At 41.0% G+C, this 21216-nt stretch overlaps 1 protein-coding gene across 2 annotated transcripts in view; it reads right to left on the bottom strand.

The window, feature by feature from the left end:
• The window catches only part of c21h10orf90 (chromosome 21 C10orf90 homolog), a 201218-nt gene that overhangs the window by 37539 nt on the left and 142463 nt on the right, over positions 1 to 21216 (bottom strand). For both annotated transcript variants that reach the window (XM_072239779.1, XM_072239780.1), the window contains exons 5-6: positions 19564 to 20701; positions 3536 to 3750 (exon numbers count right to left, since the gene is read on the bottom strand). In XM_072239779.1, the coding sequence (XP_072095880.1) occupies positions 3536 to 3750; positions 19564 to 20701 (1353 nt within the window). The remainder of the gene's footprint in view (positions 1 to 3535; positions 3751 to 19563; positions 20702 to 21216) is intronic.

Below are 21216 nucleotides of genomic sequence, written 5' to 3'. Positions count from 1 at the left end.
TGAGAGATAAGTGCAGCAGCAGGCAGACATCTCCCAGGGACAGGGCTGATAACTCGAGATCTAGCTTAAATAATTATACCATCACCATCTCCAACATCCTTGGTAGATGTCAAGAAGCAGAATAATCTGCCTCGTTTACAGACATGACATAAAGAAGCACTGAACAAACAACAACAGCACACAATGGGGGATGACCATGTCAGCTACTGCCCAGGTCTTAAAGAGTAGCCTCATGATAACCCAGTAAGGATCATGCATCTCAGTGAATTACACTCATTTGATCTCAATTAGTAAGGCCAGACACATAAATGTCATTGTCACTTTTATACTAAATTCTTCTTTACCTCTGACCTGAAGTCAGCATGATTAGTGACCCAAGGAGCAATATGTAACTGGTCACAGGTGGCTGCGTGTGACATTACCAATCAATATGGGTGGCTGATCCACACCAGAATGCATGCAAATTCAAAGTTCAAATTCAAAGTACATTTATTATCAATATATGTATACATTATACAACCTTGAGATTCATTTCCTTATAGGCAGCCACAAAACAAAGAAACCCCAAAATAACCCATTTTAAAAAACAGACCATCAAACCTCAAAGCATAGAGAAACAAAAAATGTGCAGCAATAAAAATTAGCAAATAGCTTTGAGCACGGAAGTTTTACACAAAGTAGTGGGTCCACATTTGAACAAGAAGGGTCTAAGCTCAAAATATTGGCTGTCTATTCTTTTCCAAAGACACTGCCTGGCTTGCTGAGTTCATCCAGCATTTTGTGTGTGTTGTGATTAAATTTTCTGTGCAGAATGGGGAAATTGAGTGTGGTATTTTGATAGAGCAACATATGCATTTTTGTATGTTGCTTGGATTACCAGCAGCTGCAGATTTTCTCTTGTTTGTGGTATTTTGATGGCCAGTGGCAATGGTGATGGAAGTTGCTGTGACTGTGCATCACATGGGGAGGGGATGTCAAGGGTAATGGCTGTATATTGTGTGTGGGGGGTGGGGTGGGGGGATTATAGATGGGTAGAACACAGCCTGGCTGAGGGGATCATAGCTGAGGTGAGGGGGCTGCAGGGACTGGCATGTTATTGGGACATGTGCATCCAAGAAAGAAGATGAGCATTCGAATTACCTTGCACATTCTCTAACGTGGCTCTGCATTTTTAAGATCATGTTGTCCGAGGAGGCTTGACAATTGGTGCCCTGGGCCAACAGGGTTCAAGTAGTCAAGCATTTCTCAAACTGAACATCATTCTATGTAGCTTTGATATTGTTTTATTTGGGAATGCATTGTCTAATTGCAGAGGACTGAAAAGAAGAGGTAAGTGATATCATTTCCGGGCACATATAATTTAAAGCCCATGAGTATAATAATTGTATTTACCACATATTATCAGCAAAATAAAAAAAATATATGTTTTAACACTAAAGTTAGCAGCCTGTGCCCAAACTCCCGCTTATCTAATTTTCCTATGCATGCTGACCCACGTAGGTTCTTCGCTGATCTCAGTGATTAAAGAGTTGAGCAAGATTGAAATCAATGCGATTGAGAGCGGAAAGTGAGTGGGTGTTCAGCGCCTTCTGCCAGCATTTGACCGGTCTCCCTCTCCCTGTCACTCGCTGCTGCTGGACGAACTCGCAGGAGTCTTGGGTCTCGGACACGCTTTGATTGGCATGATTCGTGGTTTGGACTCATTTTTAGAGAACGTACAGCTCATGTTATTTGTGCTTCTGGTTTCTGGTTACACCTTTTCTATTGCTATCTTGCGCCACGTTGGTTGGGGCACTTCAACTCTGACTGGCTCTGCGGCCTACAGTCAAAAAAATGACACAGCGCTAAACTGAACTGAACTGAACTACTCTGAACATTCCTAGAGTGTTTCAAGGATTCAATATTTGCTATTTCATATTCTGTGTACTATTCACTTGTTTTTTGCTATTTGCATGATTTGTTCTCTTTTTTGCACATTTGATGTTTGATGCTTTTTTTGAATGGGTTGCATGGCTACCTGTAGGAAGACAATTCTCAGGGTTGTAGACTGCATACATAGTTTCATAATAAATGTCCTTTTGAACTTTCATACTATGTAGTAATCTGTTCCAATACCAAGAACTTCTTAGATATTTGTGTTTCTCCAACTTTGCACTCTTGATTCTGTTAGTGTCCAGACATTGACCAACTGTACAAGTTGGATATAGGATTAGATATTGAGAGGATTCAGTGACAGTTGCCTAATCATCAAATTATTATTGATTTTGTTTGGTTGACTTAATGCATATTGGGAAATTGCTTTACATATTACAGCCACATATCAAAATCAGTAAAAAGAAGAGGTCCATTCATCTAAGTTATCATCAAACTTATATCATAGATATGTACCAACCCAATGTATAACTAAAAAGAATAAACAAATTTTTTTTGCTGTATTTCTCCAAGAATTTTCATCCCTTATTTCTCTCAATGCTGTCAATATAGTATCAGGTATCCTATGGTACCTCACATCAACACAGTTTAACAAGGAGTATTGGTGGGTGATTCCACGGTGGTGGCTGGAGGTGTGTGGAAAGGGCAAGGTGAGTGGAGTATATCACAGAATAACTTACTGTTTTCCACTGAGATTCACTGCATTGCAGTCACGAGCAATAATCCTGACTACTTCTTTAAAGTGACAAAGTCAATTACAGTCTGTCAGAAACTTATCTTTCTATGCCAAAGTTCAAAGTTTAAAGTAAATTTATTATCAAGGTACATATATGCCACCATATACAACTCTGAGAATCATTTTATTGTGAGCTTATTCAGTAAACATTGTCATAGTCATAGTCATACTTTATTGATCCCAGGGGGAAATTGGTTAAAACCCATAGAATAGTAACCATAACAGAATCGATCAAAGACTGCACCAACTTGGCCATTCAGCCAGAGTGCAAAAGACAACAAGCTTTACAAATCCAAAAAGAAAGAACTAATTATCCCCTTTGGTTCAAGAGCCTGATGGTTGAGGGGTAGTAACTGTTGCTGAACCTGGTGGTGTGAGTCCTGTACGTTCTTCCTGATGGCAGCAGTGAGAAGAGAGCATGTCCTGGGTGGTGGGAACACAGACTGAAGACTTAATGCATATTGGGAAATTGAATTTGAATGTCTCAATGGCTCATTTAGCAAACTCATCCCACAGTGTATTTAGAAAAACTAATTGCATTAGGTGCATAGGGCTAAAGTAATTGTAAGAACATGATAAATATCAATTTAGTTGTGTAAAACACACCTGATAAAAAGTACTTAATGGTCCAATTGAGTAATTTCCTAAAATGCATGAGGGTTCCCAAACAATTCAACAAATGAAATAGCTCCTTTAGCTTATTTTCTTTAACTTGCTTATAATATTTAAAATACTATTGTCTTTCTTTTTATTCAATATTTCACATCCAAAAATTGTGTCTCAACTTCACATATGCCACATCTGTAATAGGAATTTCTCTTCTCTTATTGCTATCCAATTACACTTACAAGGTTTCAAGGATCTTACCCGCAGCGTGAGTACTTCTGACAAAGTTTTCTTATGCTTTGTAGTGAGCGCTGTATCAGTATCAGATACTGTCTCAATATCTTCCCCTTCACTTTCAGTAGAAGATCCTGTAAACTTTGCCGTCATACTGAGGGTGAATTTTTCTTGGCTTTGTTTCAAAGTGCTTTTCTTCTTTCCCCATAAATCAACATGACTGTTGGGAAATTTCATATCAGCTGTGAAGAAAATCTCACATTAATTCATGCAAGTACTGTCATGTCAAGTCAATATGTAGCAAACATAAAACAGTTTGAAATACAGCATTCTTGAGAAAATGCTGTGAAAGAGTGCACTTAAGTCACAGAAAGAAAATTCAATCCTCTGCTAAAAAGATAAATTTCGATAGTTCACTTAGAAATGGTACAATTTTTCTGGGAATTGATATGATGAGTTGACATGCAAAAATTAACCACAAGTACAGTGACATACTACCAAATGCCTGCTGGCTTCATTACATACTGAATTCCTCTTCCAACTCTCAGGAAATCATGGTTGTGCTGTTGGGGGAGAAGTTGGTGAATGTAGAGGGGAAAATTTACTGATATTTTCACAGAGCTGGATTGCTTAGGCAGGATTTGGTGTTTTTAGTCAGGGAATGAGGGAAATAGGAACTCTGTCTGGAAATCAGTCAGATTGAGAGGCTTGACTCCCAGTCAACAGAAAAAGCCTGGAAGAAGTTTGGTGGAGCCCAAACCTTCAGCATTTAGAGGTGCAATGCCTGTGCCCAGGAATGGGAATACCCAGTCTGGAGTTGGGGAGAAACTTGATTGATGCCGTATTTGCCAAACCGTCAAATAAAAGAAGTGTTAAATTAAATAGAGATTGGATTCTTATTGAAAACAATCACATGAATGGACAGTGACCATGATTGATTTTCCAGAATCTTCAAAGATACTAAACTCACCCATCTAATTGGTTATTCTTTTCCTTATCTAGTTGTTACCAAGCAATAGTGTTTGTAATTTGCAGTTTGCAATTGGCTACAACCATTGGTAATTCTAATCGTTGTCCATTATAATAAAGAAGACTTATTATTTGATCTCATACTTGCAGTATTTTGAGCAAAATATTTGCAGATCCTAGAATTCTAACTCAAAAACAGAAAAATCCTGGAACCACTCAGCAGATCAAGAATGATAGTGAAAGGAAAGAGTACAGGAAAAATGTGTGGTGGTGGAATCCCACTGAAGATGGCATAAATTGCAAATAATGCAAATGCCAGTGGAGTGGAGAGCAAGGACCAAAGAAAAAAACTTTATTCTTGTTCTGGCGGGGAAGTGAGTAGGTGAGAGCCGAAGCAGCCTAATGGCCTGATCCTACTTGTTCCAAGTGTGGGAGTCGGGGGGATGTCTTCGAGAGGATTGACAGCTTTATCTTCAGTTGTTTTCTAGAGTACAACTTGAGATTACATGTACATTTTGCCAAAGAGAGATAGCTGAATTTTCTGCTCCAGGTATTACCTCCCATGGTAAAAACACTCCTACAATCCTTATTGTTTTACCACATTTTCTCCTCCATCCCACAGATTCTCCCTTTTGCATGGGATATTTGTTCTTAGTGTCTCTTGCTCTTTGATTCTTGTATCAAACTTGTTATTTTATACAATTTACAAATGCTGTGGATTGAAATAATCCTCCAATTTCTTCAAAAGTTCAGGAAAAATAGCATTGTTGGCTTTCTTTGAGGCTACCAGATTAGTTAACATGTGATAATTCCACGAGCAAATCTTCAACCACTGAAGAGACTTTTTTTAGTCCTATCTAGTATTTTACATATGATCCTCTATTTCCAAAACATAATTTGCTTACAAGAATAGTTCCATTCTCTACCTAAATGCTGTCCAAGAATTATAGTGTTAAACAGCATGGAAACAGGCCTCCTGGCCCAACGAGTCCAAGCTGACCATCTATTTAGAGGAATCATTCATAAACCCAGATTTTGAAATCCTGTCTGCAATTGTGCCATTATTATGTTTCAGCAATCAAGACTTCTTTGCACTGCGTTCAGGTTTCTTGTGTTTTGTTTTGCTTATCAGCAGTCCTTAACAACTGAAGTATTTTCACTGAGCAGGACACACAAGTTTCCAGACCCTCTGGGCTCCAGAAATCATTGAAACTTTGACATTTCAGCCACTGTCTCCTCTGCATCTGTGGGTTTTGCAGCTTTTGTGGCCTGGGATGACTATCCTTGATGCCCAGGAGATTCAAAGCATGATATTCTATCCCTCTGACCTTAGGCATTCTGTCTTCCACCTTAATATATTCTCTAATTATTGAGTTATACTGGGAAATCGTCGAACTGTCACTGTGACTTATCAATGTGAATTGGTGGTCACTGCACTAATAAACTCCAGAAGAGACCGGGAGGTTTAAACTACAGAGCAATACCCACAAAATGCCCGAGGAACTCGACAGTTCAGGTAGCATCTATGGAAGTGAATAAACAGTTGATGTTTTGGGCCAAGACCCTGCTTCATAAAGCCAAAGAGAAGTACAGCACAGAAACAGGCTCTTTGGCCTATCTAGTCCATCCTGAAAACCGTTTAAATTACCTACTCCCAATGACCTGCAAAGGAAGAGGGAAGATGCCAGTGTAAGGTGGGTGGTGGGGAAGATGCACAACTAGAAGGTGATAGGAGAAGCCAGGTGGATGGGGGCGGGATGAAGTAAGAAGCTGGGAGGTGATAGGTGGGAAAGGTTCGACTAGAGAAGAAGGAATCTGATAGGAGAGAAGAATGGACCATGGGAGAAAGGGAAAATGGAGGGCACCAGGGGGCGTGATAGCCTAGTGAGGAGAAGAGGTAAGAGGAGGTCAGATTGGGGAATTAAAGCAAGGAGATTTCCCTCCATAATTCACTTGTTCATTCGTCCCTTCATACTAATTTGCTCCTGGTACTTATCCCTGCAAGAGGGAAAAGAGCTACACCCGACCATTCTCTTCCTCCCTTGCCATCATTCAGGGCCCCAAGCAGTCCTTCCAGGTGAGGTGACACTTCGCCTGTGAATCTCTGGGGTCATCTACTGTATCCAGAGCTCCCAATGAAGCCTTGTCTACATTGCTGAGACCCAACATAGACTCGGGGAGCCCTTTGTCAAGCACCTTCATTCTATCGGCAAAAAACAGGATTTCCCGGTAGCCAATCGTTTCAATTCCAATCTCCATTCCAGTTCCATTCTCGTTCCAACAAGTCAGTCCATGGCCTCCTCTTCTCTTCTGCCATGATGAGGAGACTCTCAGGTAGGAGGAGCTACACCTTATATTCCATCTAGGTAACCTGCAACTTGATGGCATGAACTTCAATTTTCTCCAATTTCTGGTAATTTTCCCCCTCCTCCTTCACACTTCTTCATTTTCCCACTCTCTCCAGCATCTTGTGTGTGTAGTTTGCGTTCTTATTTCTTCTCCTCACCTGCCTATCACCTCTACCAGGTGCCCCTCCACCTTCTCTTCCTCCAATGGTCTAATCTTCTGTCCTATCAGATTCCTTCTTCTCCAGCCCTTTACCCTTACCACCTATCCTCTCCTAGCTTCTTACTTCATACCCCTTCTCCCACCCACCAGGCTTCACCTATAACTTTCTACCTTGACCTCCTTCCTCACCCTCCACCCTTTTATTCTAGCATCTTCCCCCTTCCTTTCCTGCCCTGATGAAGAGTCTCAGTTCGAAACATTAACCGTTTATTCATTTCCTTCGATGCTGCCTGACCTGCTGAGACCCTCCACCATTTTGTGTGTGTTGCTCTGAATTTTCAACACCTGCAGAATCTCTTGTGCTTTAAAATACATGCTAACACTTTAGTTAAGACTAAAAATAATTACTGCATGTACAATTACGTCATGATATCAAGTGACCTTATGGAATTGGATTGGTTTACTACCTGCCTAAATGCTGGGGAACATTCAAATGTCCAAATTCACACAAACATCATAATGATTCCGTATAATACAGTATACAAGCAGGCCCCTTGTTCCAGTACAAGGCTGGATCCTCAATACTACCCCCGCCCCCAACTAAATCCTTGTACACTCATGACTGTGCGGCTAGATTCTGCTCTAATTCCATCTCCGAGTTTGCAGATGATACCACTGCAGTGGACCCTGTCTCAAATAACAATGTGTCATAGCCCAGGAAGGAGACTGAGAGCCTAGTGACATGTTGTCGTGACAACAGCATTTCCGTCAAAGTCTACAAAACAAAAGAGGCAGCAATCAACTTCACAGAGGGGGTGATGCACATGCTCTTGTATATGTCAACGCTGCTGGAGCTGAGAGGGATAAGAGCTTCAAGTCTTTAGGAGTGAACATCACTCGTAGCCTGTTCTGGCCCAAACCTTGCTGATGTCATGACCAAGAAAGCTCATTAGCGTAACACACATAAAAGTTGCAGGGCTGAGGAAGGGTCTCAGCCTGAAATGTCGACTGTACCTGTTCCTAGAGATGCTGCCTGGCCTGCTGCGTTCACCAGCAACTTTTATGTGGGTTGCTTGAAATTCCAGCATCTGCAGATTTCCTCGTGTTTGTGTTTTTAAGCTCATCAGCGTCACTATTTCCTCAGGAAATTAAAGAAATTTCACTGTCGTCAATTTTTATGATGTATTATACAAAACATCCGATCCTGGGCCGGGGGGAGAGGCATCGTGGGTGGTGGGGCTCGTGAAGACTGGCTCTATTATAGTCAACTGTGGATTGATGGCACGAGTTTTTGGCTTTTATTTTGTGATTTTGATACTATTTGTGCTTGCAACCTCGTTTATTGTATGTGACTGTTCATACTGTGCTTTGCAACTTGACCCCATAGTAACACTATTTCATTTGGCTGTACACATGAATATTCAAGAAAGGTTGAATGACAATTAAATGAATTGAATCATGCTTGGTAAGGAAACAGCTCTGCCCATGGCTACAAGAAACTGCAGAGAGTTGTGGTCAGCTCATCATGAAAACCAGCCTTGCCTCAATACACTTCTCACCGCCTCAGTAAAGGATAATTAACGACTCCATCTACCTCAGCAATTCTACCCCTCTCCCCCAATCAGAATGAGCATATAGTCTGGTGAAAGGGTCTGGGCCCGAAACGTCATCTGTACTCTTTTCCATAGATGCTGCCCGGCCTGCTGAGTTCCTCCAGCATTTTGTGTGTGTTTCTTGAACAGACAAAAGCCTGAAAGCATGTACCACCAGGTATTATAGCACAAAGGAGAAGCAAGAACAGAAGCAACACAGATGAAATGCTGGAGCAATAACAGTTTATAGTGATACAGGTACAGTGATAGAGAAGGTGCAGTGCAGGTACACAATAATGTGCATGGTAGATTGCCCTTCAGTCTAGTGTTGCATGTTCTCATGCTTTTGTGTCTGCTGCTTGAGAGATGGGTGGGTGGGGCAACTTTGAATATGCCGGCTGCTTTTCTGAGGCAGTAACAAATGTAGGCCGAGTAAAGCACTTAGGTACCAGACATACACTCATAATTTGTTCATTTGTGGCAATTCCAACTGCTTCCATGCATATTTGGAATATTCTTTATGTGGCAGCCAAAGCTTGGTCCAAAATCAAAACAAAACCATTGGCATAGCATGTTATACTTGCATGACACGGCCACAGCTTCAGTGATTGCCCCAAAGAGTCAAATTCCCTATATCGATCCTTTATTAGCAATTAGCTTTATCCCAGCGGTCAGCAAAGATATGACCTCCGCAGCCCCCAGCTACAAGCCGCCACGTAATAAGCATAAGTACATAATTTATTCCCTTTGCTTTTACCATGCCTCCACTCATGTGACTAGTTACTGTAATAAACAAGTAACACAGAATTGAAAGCAGTTAGAGAACAGATACATGGCTTCCACGCTCTGTATTGATGAAGTTAAAATCAAGAAATCACATTGACTTACACTCAGTATTTGATAACACAAAGTATGTTAAAACTCACTCACTGAAGTCACCTCTGGGTTTCCAGCATATCATGAGACCATAACATCCCACCCTACCTTTACTGATCTCCCATCCATACCCCTATAACCCCAGTCAGAACACGGTGGGACAGTAAAATCCAGGATACTGCATCACATTTTGGAGATCACAAGTAAGACTCCAATCTATTAAATTCTTGATGTTGACCAGGTTGCTGTGAGTAGCTGAGTAGTAGAGGCCCTAGAAGAGGGAAAATTAATCTGAGAATCATTGAATGTAGAGGTTCTGCACTGACGCTGTAATGGAAGTTATATAAATGTTAAAATCTACCTATAATCACCCTAGTGTATAAAGACATTTAAGTATACATACAGTATATTCAAACAGGGAAGTTTTGACCGCACTATAGGGCAGTACAACAGCCAGGTGACAGTACAACATATTGTACCAATTTTTCAAAATCCTTTTTTTCATGCATTAAATGCTAATGTTCTCACATTTTATACACAGTCATAAAATTTTGGCTACAACATTGATTGCAACTTGCATCTGGAAATGATGACTCACTGGTGCTGTTATTAAGAATTAATTGATTGAACATATGTGAACCCTATGATTCTGACAACATATGCAAACATATTTTCCCAATTATTTTAAAGATTAAATGAAAGTCAGTGATATCATCATAAACAAATGAAATATACGGCATCTCATAGATGGCTCTCTACAAATCATTGAATTTTTGAACACTGAACCCTTGTGCTGAACTGTGGGCTGATTTATTTCAACAGTTCAGTGTTTTCAGTTGTCCTTTAAAGGTCTTTCAGATTTAATGTGTGACATTAGCATTTGAATGTGCAGCATGTTTGTTTGGCATTCCTCTGCTTGCTGTTTTAATGGAGGCACTGACCCATTTCTCCTGATCTCCTCAATTAGAATACTGAATAGGTTAAAGCCGTTCAGCCACGTTAAATAATCACCTGCTGGTATCAGACACAGCATGGTGTAACATTTTAGAATGATGAACTTAATGTTTCTCATCATGAGACTTTTGAGTGCTATGCAGGGGGAAACTTCAATTAGTGTCTGTGAACATTAATTCCAATATACTCTGCCATTCAAATCCATAACTCAATTTTTTCTGGATTTAATTATTGAGATACAGCACAGAATAGCCCCTTCTGCCCCTTCCAGCCAAGCCACCCAGCAACTCCACCCCACCCCCCCAGGTTACTCCTAGCCTAATCATAGGCCAATGACCAATTAGCCTACCAACTGGTTTGGCTTTGGACTGTGGGAAGAAACCAGAGTGCATACAGTCACAGGAAGAATGTACAAACTCCTTACAGACAGTGACAGGAATTGAATCTGGGTCCCCTGTATTATAAAGCGTTGTGCTAACTATCACGCTACCATGCTGCCCCCAGGGTTCACTGGCAGTTCACTACAGAGGCAACAGATCTATAGATGATGCAGTTAACATCGGTCTGAACTTCATTGTACAGCACCTCATCTCCCCCGGTACAAATGCCAGGATTCTCTTTGTTGATTTTATTTCAGCCTTCAATACCATCAACCCTGAGCTACTGTGGGGGAAATGCTCCAAATTTAACGTACCAAGTTCCATCCGCAGGTGGACCACAAACTTTCTCTATGACAGGAAGCAGTATGTGAGATTCGGCAAGCACAACCCCACATCCCACACAGTCAACACAGGAGTTGTGTTTTTTCCTCTCTCCTATTTTCTCTACACACTGGTGGCTGAATCTCCAGTGATCCATTAGTTAGACTGATAAAGTTTGGGGATAACACCATTGTCATTGGACTAATTGCCCAAGGCAATAAATCCAAGTACCACCAGGAAGTAAACAAGTTAGTGTCCTGGTACAACATCTTCGAGCCGAATGCCCTCAAAACCGTGGTGAAGCATATCAACTCCAGGAGAAACATTTCTCCTCGCCACCCTCTCATCATCAACAACTCTACAGTTAGCACAGCTTCAACATTCAGATTCCTGGGCATCGTTGTTTTGTATGACCCCATGCAGGAGAACCATATCTTCTTCCTTAACAAGAAGGCTCAGCAGAGGATGTACTTCTTGCAACATTTGGTAAAATTCCTTTTTCCCCAGAACATCCTGGTGCAGTTCTCTCCTGCCGTCATAGAGAGCATCTTCACATCAGCCATTACTGTCTGGCTTGGTGAAGAATCCCCTCACAATATGCAAAAACTACAGCAGGGCTTGATTGTGTCCAGGACAAACAAGTGGCAGAAAAAATTACTGAGGGCACTGTCCACCAAGCAAATTGCCTTTTCCAAAAGCCTCCTACTGGAAAGTGCTACAGGGCTATTACAACAAAAACCTCATGCTACTTTTAAAGTTTCTTTTCCCAGGCCGTTAATCTGATCAACAATTCCAGTAAGACCCCCTACCCACCTCTATCCATTATCCCATTCACTGCACTACACTGTAAACACTTTGAACCACTTTTTATAAAGCTGTTTACACTGTAAATACATGCTGGTATTTAAGTACTTATGCACATTTTATTCCCTATCCATACATTAACCTCTGTTTATTTTTATATCATTCTTTAGTCTTTATAATTGTTGAATATTGTTGTTTTCTGTTGCATGTCACGCCAGCACACCACAGCAAATTCCTAATATAATGTAGAGTACTGTGCAAAAGTCTTAGGCACATATATATAGCTAGGGAGCCTAAGATGCTTGAACAGTACTGTGGTAATTTTATGTATTGCACTGTAATGCTGCTGCAAAAAAAACCCGACAAATTTCATGACGTATGTGAGTGATAATAAACCTGATTCTGATATGGGTCTCTGTCGTGGGCTGAGAGTGGGAAGAGGGCAGGTAGGGGGGAATCCTGGTTGAGAAAAGGGGAAGTGGGGGGGGGGGGAGACAGGAAGCACCAGAGAGACATTCTGTAGTAATCAATAAACCAATTGTTTGGAATCAGATTACCTTTCCTGATGTCGCAGGGCTGGGTGTGTCTGCAATCGCGCCACCCTCCCAACACTGGCACTCCTTCTCCAGTCCTATCCCACACCCCTTCTGGGGTGCTTCGCCCTCGTCACTCTGAGCATCCTTTTCTCCTACCAAACTTATAAACTACACTCCATTCCACGTTAACAAATACAAAACAGTGCAAAAATCTTAGGCGCCCTAGCAATACATATGTGCCTAAGACTTTTGCACGGTACTGTAAATGTATAGGGTGCATAAAGTTGACCCTTGATCCTTCAGTTCCAGTCACCTCATTATAGGGAAGATGTGAAAGCATTTGAGAGGGTGCAGAGGAGATTTACCAGAACGCTGCCTGGACTAGAGAGCATGTCTTATGAGAATAGATTGAGTGATCTAGGGATTTTCTCTTCGGAGCAAAGGAGGTTGAGAAGTGACTAAGCATAGTACAAGTTGATAAGAGGCATAGATCGAGTGGACTGCCAGGGACTTTTCCCAGGACAAAAATGGTTAATAATGGCTATAGAGGGGACACACAAAGGTGATTGGAAGAAAGAATGGAGGGGAGGTGGGGGAATGTCTGAGTTAAGTGCTTTACACAGAGTGGAGGGTGCGTCGAACGTCCTTCCAGGTGTGGTGGACACATTAGGGGCATTTAAGGAAGTCTTAGATAGGCACATGGATGATAGAAAAATGGAGGGTTATGTAGGAGGAAAGGGTTATGTTGAATTTAGTGTAGGCTAAAAGGCCAGCACAACATCGTGGGCCGAATGGCCTGTACAGAGCTGTAATGTTCTACATTCTATGTTTTATGTTCTATATTCATCCAATTCATGTCAGTTGTGAAGAATTGAGAATCAAGTAATTATTTTTTTTGTGGCATCTCATTAGCAACAAATCGGACAACCTGAAATTAATCTATCTAATCGTATTTTTTCTTTAACTAATTGTCTAAGTATGTCTCTAAGTTATTCACAACATTGAGATATATTTCATGTAACAATATTTTGCATTTAAGCAGTTTTGTGAAAGAAAGTAGCAAAAATTATTTGTTTATATATTTTCAATAACATGAAGTATCATACAGCTTCTTCACCAAACAATTACCAGAATATATTGATCATGTTTTGATCACATATTAAATGACCAAAAATGTGGACCAAAAATAAGTCCAAGGGTGCGACAATTGAGGAAAACAAAGACGTTTGACAAGGGGATTCCAGAATCTAAATCTTTGTTAGTGGAAAACATATAGTAGTGGAGTGAATAAAATCAAAGATTCTTAGGAGAAGGTATAGTAGCTGAAGTCCTTCAGCAAGGGCCCATCTAATATCTTATAAAATTGAGCATTTGCAGTTGAAGACTTTATTTCTAAAACCATGAATTTCTCTCTGGTTTGTAAACAGGCTGACCAATTTGACATCCCATAGCAAAAGATTTCTGTTCTCAAGCCCACTTTAAAACTATACCATGTTCTTCATAACTTATCTTTATTTACCTGACATTTCTTTAAATTGCATCTGTTATGTATCAAGGCATTCGTTCAGTCTATCTATATTCATTTGTGTATACTTCTACTTCTTTATTTTCAAGTTTTGTGTCATCTTCAAACATTAAATGTATTGCACCATCCAGATAATTAATAAATTTCATAAAGGTACTGTCATCTCCATAACAACTTCTTAGGGTTCAATTCAAATTTAAGTTACCTATTCAATTTTCTGATTCAAAATTCTGAAATAGTTTTCACCACTACTAACAAATTAAATTACAAAAAATTTGCTTACACCACTCTTCACACATTGCCCCACAGAGTTCAATACTTTTTCCACTTCTTTCCTGAACATAGGCTATATGAAATTCAATAAAGCATTTGAACATCTTGCTGTAATTATTCCAATTATATCCAGCTCTATCCTATTCATATACTTCCTCATTTCTCTTCTGAATGAAGTAACTTCATAACTAACTGCCAACTCCTCAAATCCTCTGGTGAGAATCATTACTTTCAATTGAGGCATGCTAAATCTTCTAGTGAAGGTAGACAATTTCAAATGCCACTCACAATTAGAACTCTAATTCACAATCATCTTGAGAGGAAATAATTTTTTCTAATATTATTGTTCCTGAACTCAATTATTTTAGCCAAATTGTAATACAGGGATAACAGGCAACTAGTCTAAATTATATAATTTACAATATGAATAATAGAACAAGACTCAATTAAATATTAAAGGATCAGAATCAAATGCCTGAAACCAGTGTCCTTAGTGTTAAAATTTGTAAATTTAGTTCACATTTGAAAATTTAATTCAACAGTTGGTACTCAACATTGATTTGTAAGATTAAGCATTTTCAAAATTCATACCTACTTTTTATTAACTTTTTAGTATATTCATTCAAAGTTTGAGTTAACATTGTAAAACGTGCGCAAAGAAATCACAATACAATCTTGCCGTAGATTGGGAGACCACTTTGTGGAGCCCTTCTCTATCCGCAAAAAGTGGAATTTCCTGATGGCCGACTATTTCAATTCCTATTTCCATCCCCATTCTAACATCTCAGCCCATGACCTCTTCTTCTGCCACAATATGGCCACTCACAGGTCGGAGGAGCAACAACTCATATCCTGCCTATATAGACTCCAGTCTGAGGGAATGAAAATCAATTCCTCCAACTTCTGATATTTTTCTCCTCCCCTTCACTCTTCTTTATTTCCTCACTCTGTCCTTCACCTCTTCTCCTCATCTGCCTATCACCTCCTCCTGATGCGCCTCCTTCCCTTTCTCCCATGGTCCACTCTCTTCTCCTATCAGATTTCTTCTCCAGCCCTTAGCCCTTTCCACTTATTACCTCCCAGCTACTTACTTCAACCACCTCCCCCACCCACCTGGCTTCACCTATCATCTTCTAGCTTGTACCCCTTCCCCTACCCCCACCTACGTATTCTGGCGTCTTCCCCTTCCTTTCCAGGCCTGGTAAGGGTCTTGACTGGAAATGTCATTTGTTTATTCATTTCCATACATGCTGTCTGACCTGCTGAGTTCCTCCAATTTTGCGTGTGACACAGTGGACAAGCGAAAATATCACACATGAAACAGAAAATACAAAATATACTGTACAGTTAATATATCAACATCTGGATATCTTGAATGTGGAAAATCTACAGTATCAAACTATTCTCCCTTTAGTTTCATCTGCAGCTGAAATGGAGAAATTTTTGGCTTTAACTTAGAGGGCTGAGTTTTCAAAGTGCATGTCAGAGTGATATTCCAATGCAGATGGTTTTCCACACTGATACAGCACTGACTTTTGGATTAACTGTTAATGTAAGGTCTTATCTATTGGAGAAGATAGAAGATCATTTTCAAATTGTGTTTGCCCTGTACCTAAACCAGTATTGATCCCTCAGTCAAACTCTGCTGTTCGTAGGAACTTCTCCTCCACAAACTTTCTGCTTCATTTCCTATGATGCAACAAAATCTACACATCAGAAGTATCAGGCAACAAACATCAAAGTTGCTGGTGAACGCAGCAGGCCAGGCAGCATCTCTAGGAAGAGGTTCAGTCGACGTTTCGGGCTGAGACCCTTTGTCCATCCTGACGAAGGGTCTTGGCCCGAAATGTCAACTGTACCTCTTCCTAGAGATGCTGCCTGGCCTGCTGTGTTCACCAGCAACTTTGATGTGTGTTACTTGAATTTCCAGCATCTGCAGAATTCCTCGTGTTTACGTTTTTAACATCAGAAGTATCGGTGCCATTGTCAATAAAGCATTTTTCTATAACCTCAAGAAATATATGATGTAAATGAATACAAATCTATATTTTAGTCTCTGTTCTAATATGGGGACAATGTGTCTTTCCTACATTTTCAACCCTTACTTCAGTCTTTCAGCAGTTGGAGTTTTCATTCTTTTATATCCAATGAAACTACTTCATTTTCAACCATAAACTCTTCAATGGAAGTTTTGGTGCAGTTGTATTTGAAATTTACAAGGGTCAAGGTTATGCCATTACAATCGAAGTGGAATTGGCACAACCAGCTCAAATAATCTGGGTAGTATATATGTCAGTGAATCATACTCAAAATCATATGTTTCTGTTCCCCACATCCTTGAAACTAGTTCAAGACCCAGTTAGAATCATAGAAACATAGAAAAGCTACAACACAATACAGGCCCATCAGCCCACAATGCTGTGCCAAACATGTACCTACCTTAGAAATTACCTCGGGTTACCCATTGCCCTCTATTTTTCTAAGCTCCACCTATCTATCCAGAAGTCTCTTAAAAGACCCTATTGTATCCACCTCCACCACCGTCGCCGGCAGCCAATTCCGTGCATTCACCACTCTCTGTGTAAAAAACTTACCCCTGACATCTCTGTACTTACTTCCAAGCACCTTAAAACTGTGTCCTCTCGTGCTAGCCATTTCAGCCTGGGGAGAAACACGATCAATGCCTCTCATCATCTTATACATTTCTATCAGGTCACCTCTCATCCTACATACTCCAAGGAGAAAAGGCCAAGTTCACTTAACCTATTCTCATAAGGCATACTCCCCAATCCAGGCAACATCCTTGTAAATCTCCTTTGCACCCTTTCTATAGTTTCTACATACTTTCTGTAGTGAGGTGACCAGAACTGAGCACAGTACTCCAAGTGGGATCTGACCAGGGTCCCATATAGCTGCAACATTACCTCTCAGCTCTTGAACTCAATCCCAAGGTTGATGAAAGCCAATACACCATATGCCTTCTTAACCACACAGTCAACCTGCTCAGCAGCTTTGAGTGCCTATGGACTCAGACTGTCATAAGGTGGTGACTGGGAACGGACCCAAGTGCAAGACACAGACACTGAAGTACTCGGGACAGGACTAGGATACAGGGTGAGGGTGAGGACATGGACACAAAAACCGGGAACCCAGAACAGGACTGGACAAGAGAGCTAGGAGCCCCAGCTTGGACTCCGAGCCAGAGACTGGACAAGGACCCAGAACCTGGGTCTTGCCTCTGGCTCGAACCCCAGAACTAGGCAAGGACGTGACTTGGCTGACAGGCACGACGAGGCTGGAGTCTTCAGACTTTAGGCGAGGCTAGAGACCAGAGACCTGAGGTGAGACTTGAGACCAGAGACCTGAGGCGAGGCTTGAGACCAGAGACCTGAGGCGAGGCATGAGGCTTGGGGTCTTAAAGCTTGGCTTGGGGCGAGGCTCGAAGCTTGGGGTCTTGAAGCTCCTCCTGGGCAGGGCGCGGCATTCCTGAGCAGGGTGCAGTTCTCCACCTGACGGAGGCGAGGGACAGGAAGGGACAGAACCAACTGCAGGGTAATGGCAATCTGGCCTGACTTACCCAACGGAGGCAAGGGACAGGAAGGGACAGGACCCATAGCAGAGTAACGGCAATCTGGCCTGGCTTACCCGACGGGGGCAAGGATCAGGAAGGGACAGGACACACCGCAGGGTAACGGAAATCTGGCCTGGCTTACCCGACGGAGGCAAGGGACAGGAAGGGAGCTGGGTTCAGGGTGACTCCCAGAAAAGACTTCAGGCGAGATGAGGCAAGAGTTACCAGCAAGACAAGGCAAGGCTTCAGGCAATGCAAGGCGAGACAAGAACTTCAGGTGAGGCCAGAGTTACCGGCAAGACAAGGCAAGGCTTCAGGTGAGGAAACAGAAGGCGGGGGAAGGGATACATGGAGTAAGGACAAGAACAATCCAGCAGCCACACCCTGGTCTCTGGAGGTATTTATGCAGCCAGCCCCAATGAGCATCAGCTGCCTCAATTAGTGCTCATCAGGAACAGAAACAGGGTAGACAGGAAAACCTGGAGCAAGAGTCAATGGATCGGACCGTGAACTGGAATGCGGACTTCACGGACCAGACCATGACACAGACCCCAAGATCCCTCTGATCCTCCACACTGCCAAGAGCCTTTCCATTAATGCTATATTCTGCCATTATATTTGACCTACCAAAATGAACCACCTCACACCTGTCTGGGTTGAACTCCATCTGCCACTTCTCAGCCCGGTTTTGCATCCTATCAATGTCCCGCTGTAACCTCTGACAGCCCTCCACACTATCCACAATACCCCCAACCTTTGTGTCATCAGAAAATTTACTAACCCATCCCTCCACTTCCTCATCCAGATCATTTATAAAAATGTATAAAAATCATGAAGAGAAGGGGTCCCAGAACAGATCCCTGAGGCACACCACTGGTCACTGACCTCCAAGCAGAATATGACCCGTCTACAACTACTCTTTGCCTGTGTGTGAAAGCCAGTTCTGGATCCACTAAGCAATGTCCCCTTGGATCCCATGCCTCCTTACTTTCTGAATAAGCCTTGCATGGGGTACCTTATCAAATGCCTTGCTGAAATCCATATACGTACATCTACTGCTCTGCCCTCACCTATGTGTTTAGCCACATCCTCAAAAAATTCAATCAGGCTTGTAAGGCACGACCTGCCTTTGACAAAGCCATGCTGACTATTCCTAGTTATATTATGCCTCTCAAAATGTTTATAAACCCTGCCTCTCAGGATCTCCTCCATCAACTGACCAACTCTACCTGATGAGTTCCCCCTCATCAGGCTCCATCCACAAAACTAGCCATGGCCCTGGGGTCGATGCAGTAAGGATCCATCAACTGGGAAAGTTCTTCAAATTTCCTTAGGTACACAGCAATTATTAGGTAAAATCTGAAAGATTTTGCATTTAGAGAGTAAATGACTTACTAAGAAATTATCTTAAAAATTGGTCACAGTGTAGTTTTTAAAGTCAGTTTTCATCTTTAGGATGTCAGGTTATTCACAGATGGGGAGTTGCACACACCTGCCAAAAAGGCATGATATGTTTACAGTATTAAAGCTGCACCTGGTTACTATTCTTATTTATGAGAAAAATAATTTTTTTTGTTTAAACAGCAAGATCGACGAAGGTTCTGAAATTCAAGTGGATTGGGAACTCAAAGTATTATGTGCTCAGACCAAAATCAAGTGCATTTTGCATATAATTACCAAATTGCATCTGTTGCAAAACTTCTACCACTCCATATAGTTTTAGGAAAGCAATATACTTGTACATACCTGATTCCCTAATGAGGTCAGAGAATGGGCACTGTACTTCATGGCGACATGGTTTACGCTTCTGTCCCAAAATAAAATCATTTGTTCCTTTATTCATATTTGAAAGAGAAATAAAGAGGTAAGTAGACCTTTTGGGTGAACTTAGTGTTTCTTTTCCACCTGAACATAAATGTCCATCGTATTGGTATGCAGTCTTAGACACTTTCTGGACAGCTGATGGTTGTTGCAGACTGATATCTCTGGTTCTGGAGGATATATCTGGGATTTCCTTATCGAACATGATGTAAGAAGTTTCCTGTTTGGTGCTTCCAATGAATGAAATTAATTTAAACATGCCATCACCGCCATCTGCTGATGAGTTATCAGAAGTGCAGCTTAGTCTTAAGGACAGAGATGATTTCTGTACTAATGCAGATCCATTGTCATTTGTAAGAGAGCAAAGATCAACCAAAAGAGATTTGTCTAAGTGGTAAGTACTGTTAAAATACAGTGGTGTGACAATGAAATGTACAAAGGAAACAACAGGATGAAAGAGCTGAGAAGAGAGATTGGTTTTGTCTTCATTGTTGCCTGGTACCATGGTATCATGTTGCTTGCTATTAATTTTTAAAGAGCTCACTCTATCTCCTGTTGAAAATAACATTGACTGAGACTGGGAACTCTCTTCTGTAAAAGTATATCTATTACATGGAAACTCATTAATGTTATCTGTCAGAGAATGAATGCACACAATATCTTCAGAACTCTTGAAATTTTTCAGGACGTTCATTGATCTCTGATGCTGAGTTGAATTATTCTTGTGCGAAGAAGCACTGAGAGTTGGCTTAGGAAGTTTATTAACTGGGCTCACCACTCTTCGGGCAGTAACTGTAATGGAAGAAAACCCATTCCTGGATTTATTCAAGGTTTTATTTTTGCTGCAAAGCACTGTGGACTCAGGAATACCTTCTACATTTGGCATTGTCAATGGTGTAGTGTGTCGTGTGTTTGGGTATTTTTTTGATTCCTGAGAGCCTTCACCCTCAGAATCCTGGAAACAATCAGGCAAAACATCGCGATCTTTATTTGCTTCCACTCTGATTATCACTGAGATTAAAGATGATGGATTATTTTCTCTTCCTTTGCTGAATGTTGCATGCTGCAGAAGAGTAAAAAAATGAATTTATTTTCAGTATCATGATAAGAACAAGATAATTTTAGTACTTTCTTCTTTTTTCTGTACAGTGAACTAAGTTTCTTAAATATTTTCTAGCTTAAATCTTATTCATTGAAAGAAAATGGCTATTAGTGTTTTAGTGTTTCAATCCCATTAAAGAACACAATACCCATAAATTAAAACTGTGGAGGCTCTTTTTGTTCAGCTGGGTGACATTCAATTACAAGGAATTACCCTTTCACATGTCAAACTACTTGGCTGTAATTTAATTGAATTATATATAAATTGAGGCATAATCTGTCCAATTATTAATGTTGCAACAGGGGAGAAATAGCAGAAAGATAGGGGGACCAGTGCATCCCGTAATCCTTTTAATTTCCTTGTATCTGCTAATGCATCTAGTAATCCATATAATTGTGGAAGAAATTAAGTAACAGTGGAATACATCCAAAAGTAGCTAACAAGTATAAATATCAAGTCTTATGATTTGCATATCA

This window comes from Mobula birostris, chromosome 21 (genome assembly GCF_030028105.1).
Source record: "Mobula birostris isolate sMobBir1 chromosome 21, sMobBir1.hap1, whole genome shotgun sequence".
In the NCBI taxonomy this organism is placed as follows: Eukaryota; Metazoa; Chordata; class Chondrichthyes; order Myliobatiformes; family Myliobatidae; genus Mobula; species Mobula birostris.
Note: the sequence above shows the minus strand (reverse complement) of the source record. Positions and strands in the feature narration are given on the sequence as shown.